General features: G+C 36.9%; 1 protein-coding gene across 3 annotated transcripts in view; it reads left to right on the top strand.

Annotated features, from left to right (window-relative positions):
* Positions 1–16,515, top strand: part of Ccdc141 (coiled-coil domain containing 141) — a 224,298-nt gene that overhangs the window by 54,184 nt on the left and 153,599 nt on the right. For all 3 annotated transcript variants that reach the window (XM_063259378.1, XM_063259379.1, XM_063259380.1), the window contains 2 exons: positions 5,139–5,330; positions 8,643–8,751. In XM_063259378.1, coding sequence (XP_063115448.1) covers positions 5,139–5,330; positions 8,643–8,751 — 301 coding nt within the window. The remainder of the gene's footprint in view (positions 1–5,138; positions 5,331–8,642; positions 8,752–16,515) is intronic.

Here is a 16,515-nt window from a genome sequence, read left to right as displayed (position 1 = left end):
CATCTTTAGTATTAGTATTATTATTTAGCTATTGTAAATGAGATTCCAATCTCAAAAATTTATTACTGGTGTATAGAAAAACTATTGATTTTTGTATGTTTTGTGTCCTGCTACTTTACTGAATTAGTTTTTTAGTTCCAAAAGTCTTTCAGTGGGGGGGGGTCTTTAGTTTGTTTTTTTTTTTTTTTATAGAATTACATTACTAACAAGCAGGGATAATTTGATTTTCTTGTTTCCTGTTTGTATGCCTTTTTCTTTGTCTTTCACAATTTCTGAATTATGTTCAATTCCACATGGCTGAAATTTCTGTTTCTATATGAAATGAGAGTGGTTAGAGTGAAGCCTGCTGTCTTATATCTGATCTTAGTCAAAATGCTTTCAGTTTTTCCTTTCATTGTGACATTGACAGTGGGTTTTTTATGTATAACCATTGAGACAATCTTTAAAAACAAACAGGACCATTCTGTGGACCAGCACAAGCTGGTCTTGAATTTACTGCAATCCTCCTGCCTCTGCCTCTCAAGTGCTGGAATTACAGGTGTGCACCACCATGCCTGGCTTAGAGATATGATGTTTCTATACTTAATTTGCTTAAGGCTTTTATCATGACATAATGTTAGATTTTTATCAAATGTTTTGTCTGTGTCTGTTGAGATAAGATTTTACCCATTATGTTTGTGTTATGAATTATGTTTATTAGTTTGTGTGGGTAGAAACACATCCTTGCATCCCTGGAATGAAACTAAGTTGATCATGGAATATGATTTTTTTGATATGCATTAAATTTGATCTGCCTATATTTTGTTGAGGAGTTTTGACTCTGTGTTCATCAGAGATATATTTTGTTGTTGATGTACCCTGGACAGATTTTGGTACATGGTTATGTTGGCATCATGAAATGAGTTTGGATCAATTTCTTCTCATTAAATTCTATGTATGTTTTGAGGAATAGTGGTGTTAATTTTCCTTTAAAGGTTTGGTAAAATTTGGCAGTGAAACCACCTGGTGCTGGGTTTTGGTTGGGAGACTTTTAGTTTGTTGGGAGGCACTCAGGATCATTACATGTTATTAGCCTTGGCATTTTAAAAAAATAACTTCTTGGTTCAACTTTGGTAGGTCATATGTGTTCAGAAATTTGTTCATTTCCTCAAGATTTTTGTACAGATTCAGTTGTAATGCCTTATTTTCTAATTCTAGTTTTATATTTCTGAGTCTTCTTTTTTTTCTCCTTTTGGGCCTGGTTAAAGATGTGTCAATTTTGTTTATCTTTTCAAAGAAACAACTGTTTGTTTTGTTGCTCTTTTATACTGCCTTTTGGATTTATTTCTGGCATGATGCTTTTTATTTCTTCCCTTCTACTAATTTTGGGTTTGGTTTGTTGTTGTTTTTCTAAGTTATTGGGAGACATTATGAGATTGTTTGAAATGTCCTGCATTTTTGATGTAGGCACTCATTATTGAACTCTCTGGGTTTTAATATGTTGTATTTTTATATATTTATTTCAATTTTTTTTAAGTTTACCTTTTGATGGTCCAGCAACCAACTGTTTGCTCAAAAGCTTATTTGTTGTTTAGTCTCCATGTATTTAATACTGCTTAGGTATTTGTTATTGATGTTCTAGTTTCATTTCATTTTACAGAAAAGATGCAGGGTATGATTTGAAATTTTTGAATGTAAGACTTGTTTTGTGGCCTAACATATGGTCCACTCTAGAGAAAGTTCCTGGTGCTGATGAAAAAAAATACGCATTCTGCAATTATTGGGTGGAATGTTCTGTTACTGTCCAAGTACATTTGCTCTGTGGTATAGTTTAAATTTCTTGTTTCTTTATGGATATTTTTGATCTGGATTATCCACTCATTGGTGAGAATGGGATATCAGAATCCCCTACTTGTTTTTCATTGGTGTCTACCTCTTCTTTTGGGTCCAATAGTTGGTTTAAGGAGTTGAGTGATCCAGTATTAGGTGTGTATAAATTTATAATCATTGTATCTTATTGATGATTCTTTGATCATTTGGTAGTGACTATCTTTATCTCTGGTAGTTCTTGTCTTAAAGTCTATTCCATTAGATGGAGTTATAGTGATTCCTTCTCATTTTATAATTCTATTTGTCTAGATTTTTTTCCTGTTCTTTCAGTCTCAGTATGCATTTGCTGGTAAAGTAGTTTCTTGTAGGTAACATATTGTTATATATGTTTAAAAAATCCTGTTTGGCAATGTGTATCCTATTAGGAGTAAAATAGTCTATTTACAGTTAGGCTTATTATTGATGTTACAGAATTATGCTTGTCACTCTGTTGTGGTTTTTTTCTAGTTGTTTTGGAACTTTTTTCTTGTTTTCTTCTCTTACTCACCCTTATGCTTTGATGGATTGCTATATTGGTAATATTTGATCTTTTCCCATTTTTCTTCAGTTTATTTATTCTTCTAGTGGACTTTATATTTTCACATGCCTTCATAATGGTAGTTACTTTTCTCTTACCTCTGGAAATGGGACTTCCTTAAGTATCTTTCGTAAGATTAGTTTGATGGCCATGAAGTTCCTAAGTCTTTGCTTTTTTTGGAAGGTCTTTATTTTTTTATTATTAATGAAGAATAACCTTGCTGGGTATAGTAATATTATTTGGATGTGATCTTCTTCCAGAACTTGGTTGTAGCGTTTCTGCTAAGAAATGTGCTGTTAGTCTGATCGGATTACCCTCGATGTGACTTGGTACTTGATCTGGGCAGACTTTAAATCTTTTTCTTTTTCCAATACTTTTGACAGTTTGACTCTAATATGTTATGGTGAAGTTTTTGTCTGCTTATACCCAGTGGGGATTGCACAGTCCTCCTGGGCATCAACTGTACAATGTCAAGAAATGTTCCTGCTCTTATTTCATTAAATGAGTTTTCTATGCCCACAATCTTTATCTCTTGGCCTTCAAATATTCCAGAGATGTGGATATTTGATTGTTTAGTGCTCTCTAAAGATCTTCTCTAGTCATTTTATTCTGTCTTATGCTTTCTCCCCCCATGAATGTGATATTTCAAGGGTCTGTCTTCAAGCTCTTGATGTAGTCTGCTACTGAGGCTTTTTACTGAATTTTTAGATTTGAGTTCTTAATTTGCAAGATTCTTGTCTGGTTCTTTTTCAAAGTTTCTGTCTTTTTTCTGAGTTTCTCATTTGTACCCCGCATCATCTTCCTAATTTTGTTTAGGAGCCTCAGTACCCGCTCTGTGATGCTAACAGCCAGTGCTGACAGCAGTGTGTGGCCAGTTCAGCAATGGCTGCTGATGGGAACTGCTAGGTAGGGAAACAGCAGAAGGGGGGATTCCCCTCCTGGCTGCTCAGCAGCAGGACCTCAGGCCTTCCAGGTACCCAGCCCTGGGAAGCAGGTAGCAACAGAGGCTCTCCCTCCTCACCCTGTCAGGGAAGTGCTTGCCTGGGAGTGGGCAGATGTGGGTCATGTCTGGGATTGGCAAATTTCCAGCCAAAGATTTCTTTTGCTTTTCATGGCCAGGAGCAGGTGGTGTCTGGGGCTTCTGTGCTTGTTACTCTCTTATTTAAGGTATCCATGGAGGTGAACCAGCAACACTGAGTAGAGTATTTCCTTGTACTGGTTATTATCTGGTTAATTTTGGGTGCCTTATTTTTACTGCAAGGGAGGTCTTGGTTTCCTTTCAACAGTTCTTTAAGTGCTCGATGTGCAGTGTCATGTGAGCATTGAAGAACTAGATATTTATTTGACTTATTTCAATCTCTCTTTGTGGTTGTCTTTCCCAATCAACATGTTTTAAAAATTATTTTTCTATAATTTAGACAAATATTTTTTCTTTAAATACAAATTTATCTAAAAATATGTCTTATCTGAGCATAAAATTAGCTGTATTCCTTAGAATTTTAAATGTAGTAGCTTCATTTTCTACTGTTTGTAATTATAGTGTTTATTCTCCATTTGATCTAAGAATTATTATTTAAAAAGTTTTTAAATGCCATTAAAGATTCATATTATCTGGGACTTTTCCATTTATTTCTACTTTTATTACATTGTAGTCTGATTGTACATACTTGAAATATTTCAGTGCTGTAAGTATAAAAGTTAGTGATTGCCTTAGCTTTACTGTGGATTGTGCTAGTCATCATAAAATGGCATTAAAAATCTTCAGTGAGTTTTCATTTCTAATTTTAATATCACTAGTCCTGCTTTCTTTTCATTTGTCTCTGCCTGGTATAGCTCATCTTTATTTCCAAAAAATCGCTTCTTTTTGGTTCAGGAATGATCGAAGCAAAATATAATTTTGATTGCTTTTAAAAAACTAACTCTGATGACCTTTTTAGTTGAAAAAGTAAAGTCATTCAATTCTTCTGTGTCTGTCACTTATTATTTAACACAGTCCAGCACTGCTTTTGGTTTTGTATGTATATTGGTCATGATGCTCTTATTTTCTTCATTTTCATTATTTATTCTGCTTTGTCACAATTTTGTCACTTCTTCTGCTGATATTTTAAATTTATTCACAGTAATTCTAGACTATTGCATTTTAAAACTTATGCCTTTACTTGGTTGCTGCTGTAATGGTTAACTAGAATCTATGGGGCCTTCTCCCTCTTCTTGGGTGACGCAGTTGTGTAAGAATGCAATCCCTTTATCTTCTGTAGCTTATTCAAATAATCTGGAATGTCATTGTGGGCACTGTCATCTTTATGATATGAAAATTCTCTCTTAAGAATTTATTCTTAATATTTACATTAAACTTCTGAAGCACAGTAACAACTAGTGAGTGATACAGAATAAACATTGTTTTATTTGGTTCATTTTCCCCCTTAATCACTCTTGCAGATATGTGTCAGGTAGTTTTCATGTTTTGGGGGAATGTGAGATCACCCCAACTCCAGGGAAGGCAGATGCGTATCTTTGCTAAACCTTTGCAGTATTTGAATAATTTAGATGTGAATACCTTTATGTGAGCCATGCTCCCTGGTTCTCCACAGTGCCCCTGGCTCCTTCCTGCTACACAAATGCTTGTGCTTATGGACTCTCCCCTAGAGATTCTAAGATTACATAAATTCAGATATCCCAGTGTTTAAAATATGATTCTGTACTCTTACGATGGGTGGCATTCTGCATTATGTCTTTTTTCTCTTTGACTCAGGCTTTGGAAGACCGGGTGTGGGAACTCCTGCAGGAAGCGGACAAGACTGCAGAAGAGAACAAGGATCAGAGTCAGGTCTACGATGCCATGGCCCAGACCCTGGGTGACGCGTGGGCAGCGCTGGTCTCCATGCTTGAAAGAAGAAGGGAGCTCCTTAGGTTAACCTCTGAATTTTTTGACTATGCCTTGGAGGTTTGTATTTTAAAAACTTTCTTTATCTCAAAGCAAATCAAGAATATTCCAGAAAATGTTTTATTCTTGAAAGTAAATTTTGCAATCAATTTAAAAAGTGGTTACAACAACTGTTAAAAAATAAAACTGTTAAAATTTTAAATGTAAGTCTTCAAACAAAACTTAAGGATAGCTGGTTAAAAATTAAGTAAAATTTAAGTAAAAATAGGACCTCTTAAAAATCATTGTGCTTTATTTCTTTCCTTAAAAAATAGAAATGCATTTACTAATCACTTAGTTTGAATATAGGGTCATTAGGAAATTCTGATCTAGGGCATCTTTACTGGCTTGAAGTTAGAGTTCTACTGCTAATAAAATAGCAACAGCAGGCTAATGTTTGCCCTGTAAATGTAGCATTATATAGAGTATTTTCTTAAGTTATATCTAGTTAATTTTTCACGGTTTGAGCTCATTAAAATATAAGGGAAGGAAAAAATCCTGGACATAAGACAATTTGGCTATAATTTGTCTTGCTTTCTGCAAGTTTTTTGAAGCTTCATGATTCAAAATGGGAGACTCAAAGAACATGACCAAAAAAAGGTGTTCTATTTTGTGTAATTCAGTTATTGGCAGTTTCACCTTTACCTTCCCTGTCAAGCGGCAGCACGTTTATTCTGATGGGAGAGTGCTGCTTCATTATGATAAAGCACTAGCTGGGGAAAATATGACATTTTAAAATGTAAAACTCAGGACTTAAATCCAAAACAATGAAGGAGAGAAGATTAGTACTAGAACATAAAAACTGAGGTAGACAATCTCATGCATCATGAACTCATTTAAAAGCAAAAAGGAAAAAGGAAAAACCTTATTGTGACTTTAAAGTTTTGTTCTTCATACCTGGAACCTTGAAGTCCAGCTCACAGTTCATTTTACAGAGCACCTTGGGAAGAGTCCCATGCACAAGCTTCTTTCTTGAAAAGAAACAAAGCACCTGAAACATAGCTTACAGAAGCCAAAGGATAGCCAAGTCATTGCATTTTAGTAACTGAAACAAAGCTATCAACTTCCTTTTAAACTAGGCTGAGCACAGGAAACTGTCTTTTTCCTAACATCAGGCTCAGTATTTGTTTCTTATGTGTTTTAGTATTAATGCTAGCTAATTTTATCCATAGTGTAGAAATTATTTACAAAGATTGCCGTGGAGTAAAAATAGTCAAAGGATTGCAGCCCTACGTTCTTAATCCTACACTGGGGTGAAGCTTTGTTTGATCTAGTGAAATGACTAAATGTTTCTGTATTACCCTGTTTCCAATTGTGTGGACCATTTGACCACGCAGAAAGCAAACTGCGACGTAATCTTCAGGCCCCTTTTGTGTGCTATAGCAATTTTCATTAGTGACAAAAAAGAAGAGGGTAAAGTTAATAATAAGCTCTTTTAAATGTTTCCCTGTTGCACTTCTACTCTGCACAAGCTGTAAAAGAAAAAGATGCCCATAAGAAAATACCCATAAGACAAAATTAACGAAATATCAGGGAAACTTTTTCAAGTATTATTTGTTTATTGATTTATTTTTTAAAAAAACTTTGATTAAGAATCTGAAATGTAGTTATAAATTATACAGTGACTAAAATTTCTTGTACTATAACAGGAAAAACAAATCATCTGTGGATAGTATTTTGTCTTGTTTTATTTTATTTTGTTTTGTTCTCTCTGTGTGTGTGTGTGTTTGTATGTGTGGTTTTTTTGTCTTAGAAGAATATAAAACCACTTATTAGAAACTGAATGAATGAATGGATGGCAGATGGAAATACTGGGTGAATATGATCCCTTATTGAAATATATATATGAGAATTCTTTATAAAACAAGTTGCTCTTGTACAGTTGAGGATTAATAGAAGCAAATTTCCGGGTGATACATTGTTTTTGGAAACCTGAGCTACAGTTTGGAAGCTGCATGCACATGACGCTGTCAGGTCTCCCTCGGGTCACCGTATCAGGACCCCAGAGGTTTCACTGCATTTCAGTAGGGGTCATGTGCGTCTGTCTCTTTTAACCTTTCCTGCCATTTATCACTGGACTTTATGCAGCTGTTGAAGCAATCAAAATGCAGTAGCCCTGATTAATCAGATAATTATATAAAATATTAACAAGCATCAAATTAAAAATAATAGTTTAGAGAAATTTGAAGGAGAGGACAAATACAATAGTGGCCTTCTTTTTCTTTCTGATCCTTTTCCTTTATTATTCTTCCCCCAAACCTAACCCAAAGGTGAATGTATTAGTTAACATGATCTTTATAATAATTTCTATTGAATTTTAAATGCTAAAACAAACCAGCTGTTTGTGTGCCATTGTGTTGATAATTGTAATAGCATAGCCAAGTATGTTTTGCCTTATTCTAAAATTTGTTTCTAAAATTATGTGTCTGAGATTTTTAACTTCACTTCAGGAATTCTTGTTCCTCTCATGAATACTTGGTGAAAAAAAAGAGTTCAATCATATCGCTCATATTTAGGGTGCTAAACTAGTGTGCATTCTCCTTTGAAATGGAAGCAAACATTTTCTACTTTTCATTCTTGCTCTAGCTAATCTCACCTGAATTTATATGAATGATAAATATTATTGATAAAAATGCAAATAAAATTGCAATTATATCTTCAAAGCTAAAAGTTTACCTTTCTTCACCTGTTCCTAAGCCCATTCCTTCTGATAAAGATGAACATTTGGTGTGTGTCTTTTTAGACCACTTCCTGTATAAAATGTATATGTTTTGGTTTGTATTAATAATGGGATTAAACTATGTATTCATCTAAAACTGTAAGTTTTACTTCTGAGTTTAACCATAGAGAAAGATAAGTATATATAAATCTTCTAAGTTTGTTAAGTTAAATTTACTTGAGTTCAAATTTGTTGGTAACCTAGCAAACTTTCTGCTTATTCTTTGAGAAATTGCCTTGAATATTGAAAGTAGAAGGATTTATTACACAGAATACAGTAATTTTAGTTGAAAAATTTAACAGACATTCAAACAGTAAACAAGCTAATTTATTTCAGCATGTATGATATATTTCTAGGAATGAAGGAAATCTGAAGAACCATGAGATACTGTTAATTAACCATATCCAAGCAGACACATTCAAATACTCCAAGGCAGCACACACACACACACACACACACACACATACACATCATCATGCACACAGAGACACACACAAACATCTACATACAAACTCAGAGAGGCCATTAGTTCATGAAAAACACTTATGAATAACTAGCAGCATCTGTTGATTGTTATTGCCTTCATATGCTTGCCTCTTATGCTTGTGTTGTAGTTTGCTATCAAAATAGATCAAGCTGAAGATTTCCTCCAGAATCCTCCTGAGTTTGAGAGTGCTGAGGCCTTAAAATTACTTCTTCACCTTCATGAGCATCACACCAAAGGCAAGAAATATGTTATTCTTCACCTAAATTTTAAAAGTTTCAGAAGATGGTACTATGAGAATGCTTATATATGTGTATTTTAAATTTATTCCTTATGTATATTTCAACTTATTTCAAGCAATGATAAAGAAAACTATTTTTGGTCACCTTGGGAAAAAAGGCACTAGTTGTGAGTGATTTTAAGGGCTGTTAGAGAAGAAAGATTCATTATCTGGTCTTCCAGATCTGAATTCCTGAGGACAGGGGCTGTGTCCCCTTGCATCTAATGAGGGACCCTGCCCCTGGTGGGCCCTCAGGAGTTGCTCCATTGAATTTGGGGAATGTTCCTTCCAAGGGTCAGTGAATGAAGGCCAACTTTACATGGCATCTGAGACTAAGGAAAACTTTACCACAGAGAGAGAGACAGAAAGAGAGAGAGAGAGAGAGAGAGAGAGAGAGAGGTGAGAGGAGAAACTTTTTCCAGATAAAAGCTTAATGAAGATTCCAACTCCCTCTGAACAACTATAAAGATAACTTGTTGCTAAACTCCAATTTGTACACCACCAGGGCTGCATAGGATTGGGACAGGAAAGGTTTTGTCGAAAGGAGTTGTAACTGTCATCTTTGTCTATAAAAGTGGAGTAAATAAATAGGTAGAAAAAGTCAGCTTTTTCTTCCTAATGTGTCTTTAGTAGAACTGAGTATGAGTGAAATGACTTCCTCAGTTTATTTGTCCCCATTCTAACTTGGTTTTTAACTCCACGACGTTAGACACTAGACAAGAATGAGGGGCAATTTAAAGACATTTATATTTGTATAAGCTTCCAAAGGACCCTGGATAGTAGATCAGTATGATAAATTACTTAGCACGAAGACAAAGATTAAGGGTTCAATCTCGCTTGCATACATTTTTATGAAAGTTTACCAAATACACATATTGCATTTTAACTAATGTTTGTTCTGTTAGGACTTCTGGGTGATGAGGTTCATCATCAAGGGCTCTGCCTGAAAGCAGTGGCTCCCCATTTTCACAGAGCAGAGGCAATCTAACTGGGTTCCACTGGTGTGAGCACAGTCGCAAGAGATTCATGCTAGGAGAAAAAGTGAATGGATTCTAGGTTAACTGCAATGGGTTCTCTGGTCTGAGTTCTATCTTCATCCAACCGACATGATCATCACACAGCAATTTTACCGCTAGAAACTAACAGTGACTGAAGGTTTTGTGGAAGATGTTTGTTACTAGGGCAATATAGTACAGCCTTTTCCTAGACTGGGCTTTAGGGAAGTAGCAAATTTTCCATAGCTATTTGGAGATGGAACTGGAAGGGCAAAAAGGTATAAATGCCCTTTGTTTGGTGTTGTTGCTGGCTCCTTCAAAGGTAGTGAATCTGAAGAAGTGAGCCGGCTTGCATGGTGTATTCTGTTCTAATTTAGAGGCATTAGGCTACACTGTGCTGACATTTAGCTGACGGTGGAACTGGCGTATTGCATTTTAAGAGTCTTTAAGAGTCGACTTGTCTCCCTCTTAGTTTGAGAGTATATAAAAATACTACCCAAGGTAGGAGTGACTGACTGTGAATTCCTGTACTCTCAGGACTTTGAGAGGCTGAGGCAGGCGAGTCACAGTCTGAGCACAGCCTAGGCAATTTAGCAACTTGGCAAGACAAACAGTGCAAAGACTCTGGGTATAATCTGTATTATGGAAAAAACTGCCGGCCAAGTTAGGTGTGGTGTGCATATCTACAGTCTAGCACTTGGGAAGCTGGGGTAGGAGAATCACAAGTTTGAGTCTCACCTAAACAAACTAATAAGCCCCTATCCCAGAATAAGAAATAGAAGAGTTAAAGATGTAGCTCAGAGCCCAGGTCTTGGCTTCAATGCCCAGTATTACAAAAACAAAAGAAGGAACAAAAAATAAAAATCTATACAAAGACAGGGAACATACTTTATTTTTATGATGACAAAATATTCTTCTAGCCTAGTGGCATATTTAATTGGGACATTAATTGGGACATTTTGGTGCCCATCTATGTGATCCTCAAAGTGCTAGGGTCACAGAGGGCTGTGCATGTGATCCCTGGCTCCCAACGGTGGCTTCAAGGATTTTGTTTTGATAAAATGAGAGTTGATGAAATCTACTAATCAGCTAACTCAGAAGGATGTGATTGAGATTAGCTGACTTGAAGTGCATATTAATGGATAAGATTCTGATTTTTATTTAAAGAGTTTGTGTCTATTATCTTTACATTTAAAGAACTAACATTCTAAATGTGCAGCTATCAGTTCTAATAAATTTCTGAGATGCTGACCAATTGAATAGTACAAAAAATGAGTGTAGATTGCATTATGTTAAATGCTAATAATGTACCTGGACTTTATTTCACTCTGAGTTTCTCAAAAAAGAGAACTCAGGCATTATATAAACCTGTGTGTCTGATTTATTTTACTTAGTATTATAGCCTCAAGGTACATCCATTTTCATACAAATAAACCTAGTCTATCCATCCGTATTTTGGCAATAGTACTCCATGTGTGTAAATACCTCATTTTCTGTATCCATTCATCTATTGATGGGCACGGAGGCTGCTTCCAAGATTTTGCTACTCTGAATTGTGCTGCTGTAAATGTGGGTACTCATGATTACTGCAATGTGAGGTCTACGACTCTTCTGAGAAGACCCCTACAAGGGGAATATTGGGGCAAATGGCATTTCTAGCTTTAGTTTTTTTGGTGAATGTCTGTACTGTTTCTGGAGTTAGATCATTCTTGGCAGGAAGTGGACACAGAATGAAAATAAGGAATGTGTCGTGTGCGTGTACCTGCTCCACACAAGGAAGGTAAACATGATGTACTGCAAATATATACAGAAAAAAGGAAGGGGTAAAGGGATGGGCGGTGTGGTAGGGAGAGGAGGGGAAAGGGAATCAAGGTGTGCTAGGTCCAACTTTCCACAGGAATGTACCATATACACTTGTACAATAAGCAAAAATAATACAAAGGAAATAACACGGAAGAGAACAAAAAGGCCAAAAAAAAAAAAAAAAAAAAGTACCTGGAAACATAATCAGTCTTGTCCTAATAGCTGCTTGATTTCATTTACCCTCACTTATGGTTTTCCCTTATTCGGCAAAGCTCGGGCCGGGCAGCGTGTAAGAAAGTTGTTCTGTAACATTGTGGGGGTCAGAACCAGGCTCGTGCCTTGGAGTTTGTACCCTCTGGAATCCTACAAGAAAGGTCTGTTCCTCCACTCGGCAGCTTTTGAAAGAACTGAGGAATAAAACACCCTCTCCCGCGCTCTCTCCTTAGGCCTAACTGTGCCCACCTTAAGTTTCTGCCCAGCAGACATTGCTTCCAGACCACTTACCAGCCTGGTTGCCCTCAGGTCAGCAAAAGGCACTTGCACCAAATGTTCTCAACTAGTACCTGGCAGGATACCAAGAGCCATGTCAGGGAGAACCGGGGGGGGGGGGGGGGGGGGGGGGGGCAGGCCTGAGGAGGTTACTTCTCAGCAGGGTGCGTGCCACTCGGCAGGGGCTTCCTCCCGTGCTTCTTAGTTGTCGGTCACACTCCCCATAGCACTGTGTAGCAATAATTTATTTCCTTACTTCTCTCCATCACCAGATTATGAGAGCTTGAGTAACAGGGATTAGTGTATCGCTAATCTCTAGGATGGAGAGCAGTCTCTAGCCAAAAAAAAAAAAAAAAAAAAGATACACACACACACATATATATATATATGAGTATCTTTTGAATGTAATTCTTTTTTATTTAAAGAAAAAACAGATAAAAAGGGTAGAAACAATACAGAATTTCAGAAAAAAAAACCAGTAAGAAATCACCAGTTGATAAGTTACATACCATCATCTTAGAAATAGTTGCTCGAGTTACAAAATTAAAGCATACAAAGTGATATTCAAACAATGACACTGAAAACAGTTCTGCTCAGTGATCCAACAAGAAGTTAGTAATATGGTTATCAGTCCTACACACTTGTTTTTTATCTTAAAAAGGGTAAGATTAAACATATCAAAACAGAACAAAACAGTTTATAAGGAAACAATTTAAAGAAACATAGATTTCAAAGCAAGTTCACTGTATGTCTTATTTTTTCTAGTTTTCTTCCAAGTACTTGTCCCCATCTTCACACACATTGAATATATACTAAACATTATAGAACTAATCAGATCATTATAGGATGATCAAGGATTTTTAGGTCTTCAAGACCTGATTTTGGGGAAGTCAATAATGTCTACCATAATGTTTCTCAGTCTCTTTGTAGTAGCTGTCTTTATCTACATATGCTGAAATTGAACATAAGAGACTACACTAATATCACTCTGAACAGTGAACGATAGATAGTATTGTTAGATTTCATATCATAATGCTACAGAATTAGCATTGGGTTTCTTAGTGTCTCTTCTTCAGAGCATCTGTTCATTACATCATGTGTTATATAATCTGTTCCTGTAAGTAGTTTAGAAATTCTTCCCATGTGTGAATCTCTACATGTATGTCTATCCTTTCTGTATTACAGGGAAAAACAGATCAAAACAAGATAACAAAATAAATTCCTAGAAAAACATGAAATGTAAAAGACATATAGGTCCACAATATTAGGTGATCTACAGTAGTTATTATGCTTTCTCTTGTTATTTTCAATAGAATTGTCCACATCATCAGGCATAATATAATTGAACATAACATTACATAGCTATTTTAATAAAAACATAACTTTGAAGATATTGTAGGACTTGAAAGCAGTTAATAATCAAAACCAGAATGGGTATCTTTTACATCATGTCATCTTCAGAGTAGTTGTCTCCACTCCCAGACTTGATACTATCAAGCATACCAAATTCGAATGAAATCAATCGAGGCTAAACAGCGGTCTAACAAATGAGCTTCAAATAAGATCAGTCATAGTAAAACAATGTAAGTAATACAGGGTTTCAGTGTAAGTTAATAGGAAATTCAGGATAGTTACTGTGGTATAACCTGCTATTTTTGGATTAGCTGTCTGTGCCCTCACATCTAACGTGAGTAGACAGACCGGAACAAAATATAATCAAAGTAAACAGAGCAATAAGACTACTGTGACTTTTAAATCCTGATATACTATTAACAATGTCCTCTGCCTTCCTTTTTTAGACAGTTCCTCCCTTTTCCCTTTCTCAGGGTACTTTGTATATTTTTGGTCCCACTAGCTCTTTTAGTTTTTAGATTAGGGGGCCAACCTGTTATCTATCTGAGTGTTGCTGAACCTTTTTACCCCTGAGCTTGATCTTGAGCTGTACTCCTTTACTTACTAAAGTCACAAGGTTGTCCTTTCTTCCAGCTGTGTAGTTCTACACTGCCCAAAAGCATCATAGCTCTCCAATCTACTGTGGCTGCTGGACGAGTGGTCCCTATTTCTCTCTGGTTTCCTGTCACATATAGCATTGTTTTTTCATCTTTGACTCTCAGTTTATTAACCCTCTTTCAGGTTGAGTATATCTCCTATTCAGAGCATCTTGGTGGATCCCGCCTCCTAATCTACTCTGCCTGTGTTTCTTTTTTTGTTAGTGTATCAGGGCTTTCTATATTAAAGATTATAGTTTACCATCTCTGCCTCATTTCTGCTATTTTATTCTTCTGCCATTATTTATCTCCTTTACTCCTTCATTCCACTGTCTGCCCCATTCATTGAGGCCTCTCTGTCACTGTTGCTGGAATCCTGGTATTTTTTCCTCTCTCTCTGGACTGTCCTTCAGTATTTTTTGTAGGGTTGGATTGGTGGCCATGAACTCCCACAGTTCCTCCTTGTCTTGGAAACATGTTGTTTCTCCATTAATTTTGAGAGAGAGTTTTTCTGGGTACATCAGTCTTGGTTGGAGGTTATTTTCTTTCAGGGCTTGGACTATTTACCCCCAGGCTCTTCTCAATTTGAAAGTTTGTGTTGATAAGTCTGTTATTTTGATAATTTTTTCCGTTGTAGATATTCTGCTTTTTTCTCTGGCTGCTATTAATATTCTGTTATTGTGATGGATTTCTGGAATCTTGATTATTATATGTCTGGGTGTAGATCTGTTTTGGTTGTAGGTGGCTGGAGTTCTGTATGCCTCATTTATCTGGATATCATTTCTTTTTCCTACGCTTGGGAAGTTTTCCTTTATATCTGTGAATAGTCTTTGTAGTTTATTTGTAGTTACTCCTGCTTCTTTGCTCACATTTTTTATTCTTAAGTTATAAATCCTATTGTCAACTTCTAGCCTTTGAATTGTTTCTTCCTGGTTCCTTGTTATTTTTAAGAGATTTTTTTCTTTGACGATCACACACCATAAATCTCTCTTCAAGTTTCAAAAGGCCCTCTCCGTATTGTTTAGTGTCTTTCTGAAGCATGCTGACTGGGGTTTTGCTGCCCTCCCCAATTTGCTGTTATCTGAGGTATCTTAAACTCCCTCCCAAAGGCTCAGGACGGTGTGGGGACACTCACCCCAGGCCACCCAGTCCAGAGTTCAGGGCACAGGCAGGTAGGTCCAATTCCCTGAAGCTGATTGATCACGGCAGGAAACCGGAAAGTTCTGGTTCTGTATTTTTGATTATTGACTGAAGAGGTGTTTTCGGGAGCAGATTCTCTGGGCTCTGTTTGTGGCGGCGGTTCTGTGGAGCTCCAGTGTCGTGGGCCTGGTGGCGGCGAAAACACACTCACCTGCCCAGGGGCCTTGGGGGTGCTCCAGCGGTGGGGGCCTGCTCAGTGGGCCCCCCCTCAGAGTTCAGGCTGGTGCCGCAGGCATGCAAGTGGCAAGTGCAAAGGCAGTGATGCATCCCAGCAGGTCCGGTCCCGCACCCACGATGCCTCAATGCACAGGACGCGGCCCAGATACAGGGAGGTGGTGGAGGTAGCGGTGGCAAAGGTGGCAGGGGCAGCCAGTGGATGCTGAGTCACTCCACTCCCCCAGCCTCCGGTGGGCCCCTGGCAACAGAGTCAGAGGTGGCAGCTGGAGCATGGCAGCAGCTGGAGCATGGCAGTGTGGAGATGGCCTGTCTCGCTGGCGGCCCAGAGGTGCTCAGGGCTGCAAGGTGGCACGGCTGGCCGGGAGTGTATGTTTCATTGGTTTTTCTCACTTTAGTTTCTTTTTGGGATGAGAGAATTCCTCTCCCTCTGTTTGGGGCTCCCCAGGTTGTATATGTTGAGTCCCAAGTTGACTATCTCGGGGAGCCTCTGTAGCCAGCTGTTAACTATCTGCCATCTTTGTTTCGCCCTTCTCTTTTGTATATAATTCTAATGTAAGACATAGGAGAACAATGAAAACGTAAGCAATAAGCAAGATAATACAGGGACACTAAGGAAGAGAAATTTTATTTTAAACTTAGATTGCAACTATACCTTCTAATTTTTCAGTGCTCTTCTTGATGAATACAATACTTTAAATGTGTATGGTGGGAAAAACCATGATTCCCATTCCTCATGTGTAACATATATATTCACATATAGCTGAGATGTTAGGTTCATGGAGGCCTCTTATACTGTTATCTTTACATTTGGGTACACTTGAAAATCAAAATAATTAAGGTAAAGAAAAATATATCCCATCAAAAACATTTGGCATGTTTAAAAAATATATTCAGAAGAAATTATCACCCATGATTTCATCTAAGATCTACGTACAAAGACTGATAGCCTTGATACTTTTTAGGAAGTATTAATATGGTAATTTTATTTAATAGGCTGCAAATCCTCCTAATTTCTATATATCCCTCAATCTATTTTAAATGGATTATTTATACTTAATCATTATGGAAAAC

The sequence above is a fragment of the Cavia porcellus genome, unplaced genomic scaffold, assembly GCF_034190915.1.
Source record: "Cavia porcellus strain 051 isolate PalLab524CR breed Dunkin Hartley unplaced genomic scaffold, mCavPor4.1 scaffold_12, whole genome shotgun sequence".
NCBI lineage: Eukaryota > Metazoa > Chordata > Mammalia > Rodentia > Caviidae > Cavia > Cavia porcellus.
Note: the sequence above shows the minus strand (reverse complement) of the source record. Positions and strands in the feature narration are given on the sequence as shown.